The 6,000-nt window shown below is 42.5% G+C and overlaps 1 protein-coding gene across 1 annotated transcript; it reads left to right on the plus strand.

Moving 5' to 3' along the window:
• The first annotated feature begins 43 nt into the window (after nucleotides 1-43).
• On the plus strand, nucleotides 44-3,077 carry atp5f1c (ATP synthase F1 subunit gamma). Its single transcript, XM_026326321.1, has 9 exons — nucleotides 44-141; nucleotides 431-465; nucleotides 586-717; nucleotides 796-1,003; nucleotides 1,635-1,778; nucleotides 1,868-1,932; nucleotides 2,043-2,198; nucleotides 2,352-2,448; nucleotides 2,930-3,077. The coding sequence occupies exons 1-9, from the start codon at nucleotides 101-103 to the stop codon at nucleotides 2,931-2,933; spliced, it is 882 nt and encodes a 293-aa protein (XP_026182106.1). The 5' UTR covers nucleotides 44-100; the 3' UTR covers nucleotides 2,934-3,077.
• The last annotated feature ends 2,923 nt before the right edge of the window (nucleotides 3,078-6,000 follow it).

The following is a 6,000-nucleotide window of genomic DNA, read 5'->3' on the forward strand; positions in this document are numbered from 1 at the left end:
GTATGGTTCTTTTCTGGAGGTACGTAAATGCAGCATCCAGCCATTTTGCTTTTGAGTTGCGCATGCGCAGTCCGGTGTGTCTGACCTTCAGTGGAGCAACATGTTCGCTCGGACCAGCGCGTTGGTTTTCTCCCCACAATGGTGAGGTCAAAAACACTCACACACTTTCCTAGTTTTCTGCACTAGTGTCTTCGTTGTGTTTACTACGTGTCTGTCTGCGAATAGAACAATTGTGTTCCTTCTAGCTTGTGGTACATGCAGTTATCGAGCACAAGGACGCGCTAGCATGAAGGCCGCGGCTAATGAATGAAGCTAATGCTAACGGAGCTAACATTTACCTGCACAAACGCTTTGACATTGCATGAGAACAAACCTTTTACTGATCAATAATCGATGTCTGAGCTCATTGTTTCACTGTCTCTGTTCGCAGTGGGCAGGTCAGGAACATGGCCACCTTGAAGGACAGTAAGAGAAAACTAATGTTTTACGATGATGTAGATAATAGACGCTTTGGTGTAAACAGTAATATTTATGTTGTTTTTACATTCTCTAACTGTTCTGGGTGATGTCCTCTTTTCTCTTTAGTCACCATTAGGTTGAAGTCCATCAAGAACATCCAGAAAATCACAAAGTCCATGAAAATGGTGGCAGCTGCTAAATATGCCCGTGCAGAGAAGCAGCTCAAACCCGCCCGGGTCTATGGCACCGGTGCCCTGGGTATGGTATCTCCCTTCTCTGGTTTCTCTCTCGCTGTGTGTTTTAATGGTTTTGAAGCTAATATCCTGCTGTTTCCAGCCCTGTACGAGAAGGCCGATATCAAGGCACCAGAGGACAAGGTCGCCAAACACCTGCTCATTGGTGTGACCTCAGACCGTGGACTCTGTGGAGCCATCCACTCCGGTGTGGCCAAGACCATCAAGAGCGAGATCGCCAGCCTGACACGTACTGGCAAGGAGGTGATGGTGATCAATGTGGGAGACAAGCTGAGAGGCCTATTGCACCGGTACGAACCTGTGTCTTCAAAACCTCAAAGAACTGGTCCAGTGTTGGGCTTTGTGGCGTCCACTTTGTAATATCCTCCGCAGGCTATTCATTTACAGCCTCTGTAGTGGACATTTGATTTTGGCCTATATCCTTTGATTCATTTGAGCTACCCCTCTAAGTCCTGGTGTGCTCGACAGAGGACATCCTGGTCTTTCCAATGATGTCTCATGTGTTTGGGTGGGATGAGGGGAACCTTGTTTTCATGGAGACTGCGGAGGGCATAAATGAATAGGCTGTGTTTCAGAAGGATGTTGTAAATCAGTGTGTTGCATTTGAAATGTTAAGTGGGTGATACTTGTTAATTGCTATTAAGATGTAGTTTCCAGTTGTGTGTAACAGCTGCAGTTTTAGGACTGTTGTTTACTGAGGTCTTTTTGCAAAGAAACTTTTTCAGGCCCAAATGTTTCCTGATATTAAAGTTTTCACAACATATGCAGGGTGGAACAGTGTTTCAGCTCAGGGCTTCACATCATCTCATGAGAACTGTTGGATTTAAGTTGGTTTCTGTCTAAATATTGAAGCAGATTAAAGTTGACAGACTTAGTCTGATCTTAGTGATGGTTGGAGTAATACCTACTGTCCCTCTTCAGAACTCATGGAAAGCACATCATACTGAACTGTAAGGAAGTCGGACGTAAGCCCCCCAACTTCGGCGATGCTGCCGTCATCGCCACCGAGATGCTCAACTCTGGATATGAGTTTGACCAGGGCACCGTCATCTTCAACAGATTCAGGTATGATCCTCTCACTTTGGAGTCTTTACTTGGATCTCTGTGTTTTAATGGGTTAAAGCCAACTAAGCGTACCTTTTCTCCTCATGCAGGTCTGTTATCTCATACAAGACAGACCAGAAGCCTGTTTTCTCCACAGACACAGTCGCTAACTCAGGTAATGCTGTTGCTTTGTTTTTTGTTTTTTTTTTTTAATCGTGGCAGTTTTTCAGCCCTGAGTGTCCCAACCAGAGACATTACTCATTTGTTTTCCTTCTCCCCAAACAGAGAACCTGGGCGTCTATGATGACATTGATGCTGATGTGCTGAGGAACTACCAGGAGTTCACCCTGGTCAACATCCTCTACTTGGCCCTGAAGGAGTCCTCCACCAGTGAGCAGAGCGCCAGGATGACTGCCATGGACAGCGCCAGCAAGAACGCCTGTAAGATGCTGCCCTTTCTGATTATTACACTTCAGAGTGAAGCAGCAGAACCTCATGTTTGAAAATGAAAACCAGTGAATGTCTGACAATTCAGTTCAGCAGTGACCTGAATTTTTAGTTTTGACATTGATGGATTTCTCCCCTTGCCCTCAGCTGAGATGATTGACAAGCTGACCCTCACTTTCAACCGAACCAGACAGGCCGTCATCACCAAGGAGCTGATCGAGATCATCTCTGGAGCAGCTGCTCTGTACGTGTTCTCGTCATGTCCACGATATTTTCTCTCCTTCATTTTTATTCCACGACCTTCCTCGCTCTCTTCGTTCATTTGCAGATTTTTTTTTCCCACTCCATAATTATACTCCTATCACTCAAAACCTTTCTGACCTTGGAGACCCCCTTTTGTTCCCTCTTTCCCAAAAGATTTGCTCATGTCCTGCACATCTTTACATTTTTAAAAGCCATCACTTTCTTTCTTGACTATGTTTCCTCTCTGACCTAATCTGCTCCACTCAGGAACTGACGCTTGTCGTCACAGAGGAGGTAACACTGTACAGTCGACTGTAGTGTTAGATCGCTTCAGAGCTAGTTTGCTGTACAGATGTGGGAAGTGTGTAGCATGAAGTCTTGGATATGAGACTTGGATGTGTGTTAGGTTTAGAGTCTGTCCTCAAGGGTACAGGCTGGTTTATTTCAGTCTTAACTTTTCTTTTTGTTCTTTTTCTTTGCAGATAAACGGGTGAGCTCATCGTTCCCATTCCCCATAGCTCTTCAAAGAACTTCAGACATGTTGTCGAGAGTCTAAAGAATATTTGTGCTTCACTTTGTAAAGTATATGAAGAAAATAAAGCTCTTACACAGAGAATCTTCACCATTTCATCAGTTCCTGTATCTCTCGTTCCTCACAATAAATTCTGATGCCTGAGAAAGATGAAGGTTAATGTCTCCCTCTTCATCCCCGATGTTACTTAATGAAAAATAACTTATCTTTAAAGGCACGGTTGGTATTGATGGATAATTTTATACTGTGTTTTTGCTGTTTTGAAATTCCTTTAGATAGAAATGCAGTTTCCGTGCAGTGCTGCTCAGGAGGCGAAACGGCAAAAGTGCAGAAACACATTGCACAGCATTGTCCAAATCAGTGCAGGTATTCCTTCAATGATAATGTTTATTTTTAGAGGTTATTGAAGTATTAATGTTTATGTGACGTGACCAGTTCACATTAAATCTAATGTAGTTTTTACAAAGTTCAGTGTTAAATTCAGCCCCTCATGTCAGAGACATTGATTCAGTCACTGACTTTCCTACAAAGTAAATTAACTCAAGCATTACTCAATTCTGTGCTGCTTTATTCTCCACTAGAAAGAAATATTGTGCTTTTTACTCGACAGTTAAAATTACACATTGGAGGAGACATTGTTATACAGCAAATTAAGTCAAATATATTAACTAGTTCTGCAGTCAGCTGTAATATTTAAATGCTGCTAAATAGTAATGATGTAGTACATCTGCATTACAAGCACTTTCTCTAATTTAAGGCTGTTACAAGGAAATGTACATAATATTAGTAATAAACTATAGTTTTTGCAATTTTTACATAAAGATTTTCTCGATCTTAATGTTACTCTACATAAAAACAGTCCCTGTGAGGTCCACACACCGAGGTATACAGGTTTTAAGTTATCGTGAGAGAAAAGGATCAGTGCTTTCGTACTTGTGATCCAGTCTTGATGGAGGGATTGTAGTTTAAATTATCAGGTAAGATAAGAGACAATTTTCTCTCTAGATTAAAAAAGAATCTTTATAGATGAATCCCAATCAAATCAATGATAGTAACCACATTTCTATATAGATGAAACTGTGAAGTAGGTTGATACTCAGGATACATCTGCAAAATCAGCTATGTTGTGTTTGTTTAGCTGATCTTACTATAGATCCATATCACTGGCCAGAGATGTGTTGCTGTAGAAAGGGTAAACTCAGGGTCTATGTTTGCCCTTGAATTATTCTTTACAGCTCCTTGGAGCTTGATCATAACCTCTGACCTTCTTGTGCAAATAAAAAGATGAAGGAGACGAGGAGCAATAGATAAAATTATTTTTTTTTATAGCTCTGAGTGATGTTGATGGCTCAGTTTCCTCCTTATTCTCTCTCTGCAGTTTCTCAAGTGGCCACCAGGCTGTGCTGTCTGATAAGAAATGTGGCGTCTCTTCAGCAACAGCCTGCACGTAAGTAAAACCCAAAAGCACCAAGAAGCTTTAAAGGCAAAACTGCTGGTTTTTGTTATTGACTCACTATGACTGGTGATTTATTTTTATATTACATTCAGATTTTGTAAATGATCAGTTCGGTGAGGTTTTGTCAGCGATGACAGAAAATGAGAGGTAGAGGTGTTCGTAGCTTTTACTATTGTTTGTGTGTATGAAATGTACTTTCTGTTTGTGCATGCCCTCATCAGCGTGCACATGTAGACGTGTGTGTGCATACATGTCCTGCAGGCCTTGTTTTTCCATTGTATGTGTGCTTGTTATTGTTTACTCCTGAGGGGAGTGGGCAGAGATTGCATCTGAACACTGAAATTACAGCGATGCCAGACTGTGATAAACAGTCAGAGAGCAGCAGCCTTCTCATCTCCCCTCCAACGTCATGTGGATGTGGGTGAGGAAGGGAATGAGGTAGGGGAGTAAGGAGGAGTAGTAATTTTGGAAATTCTGCAGTCCAGTTTGGAAATATGTGGATTTTCCTTGATTTGGGGCCTTGGATTCTGTGTAGATTGTCTCTTTAAGAGTTTATTGTGTGGAAAAGTCTGCTCACAACCAGTAAAACACCTTTGAGAAACCAGGACGTCCAGTTAAAAGGCTAAATCCTCTGTTGCAGGACAGTACAAACTTATTCCGTTGCATTAGGTTTCTATTCTGTCTTAATGCTCGGAACAATACAAACCCAGATGTCCTGTATGTTAATCTGGTTTAAGGTTTTAGAGCTGGTTTTAATTATTCAGAGGCAGGGTGCAGGTCTTTAACACAGACCACTAGCTAACAATTTAAAATTTTCCTCTTAGTACAGTGATCATCCTTAGACTTATCTCAGAAACGGCGTCTTAACAACAGAACCAAGTCCAGCTCGGCAAGTTTACATAAAAACTCTGACCTAATGAGCGAGTACGGCAGAATGTGGCGTATTATGGTGTGCAGCTCTTAACTTTATAATTCTCGTCATGGACGAGACCAGCTCAGGGGGTCAGGTCTTGACTGGGCCGTGAACCCCCGACCCTGAAGTGGCACCTGAGATCATGCACACACACTGCACACAACTACGGCAAGTGCAGTGGGACAAAGCACAGGTAGCTCTGTGAACTGTGCCTGTTTTCACACACACACACACTGATTGTTTGGCTGCTTGTTTCTTTACCTCACACTTCGTTTTGTTCTGTGTAGTTACAGCTGAGGCTTGTTTGCGTAAGAAACCAGCCAGAGAAATGACACGACACACCGGCGCTCTGCTTTTATTAGGTTTTATGATGAAACTGTGAGAGTGTGTGACTGTGTTAATGTGAGGCTGATTTGAAGCTCCATAACGAAACGGCTCCTCCATCTGCATGTGAGTGACTGCAGAAAAAAGACTAAATGTGTGTGACTGCATGGAGTGTGTGTATGAAGGTGTGTGTGTGAGAACGAGTAAAGACATCTGAACATTGTGTTCGGGGCCCTCGCCGCCGCTCTGTATTAGCTTCACCTCGTTATCGTTATCGCCCTCCTCCATTGTGGCATGACGGGCGGAAAATGATTAGAGGAACAGGTGA

This window comes from Mastacembelus armatus, chromosome 23 (assembly GCF_900324485.2).
Source record: "Mastacembelus armatus chromosome 23, fMasArm1.2, whole genome shotgun sequence".
NCBI classification, from domain to species: Eukaryota; Metazoa; Chordata; class Actinopteri; order Synbranchiformes; family Mastacembelidae; genus Mastacembelus; species Mastacembelus armatus.

What these genes read in the sequence shown, in the direction of transcription:
- atp5f1c (XM_026326321.1), top strand. Translation starts at nt 101, where the DNA reads ATGTTCGCTCGGACCAGCGCGTTGGTTTTCTCCCCACAATG. An exon ending in CTGAGAGGCCTATTGCACCG is followed by an intron (nt 1,004 to 1,634) that starts GTACGAACCTGT and finishes GTCCCTCTTCAG; the next exon opens with AACTCATGGAAAGCACATCA. An exon ending in GTCATCTTCAACAGATTCAG is followed by an intron (nt 1,779 to 1,867) that starts GTATGATCCTCT and finishes CTCCTCATGCAG; the next exon opens with GTCTGTTATCTCATACAAGA.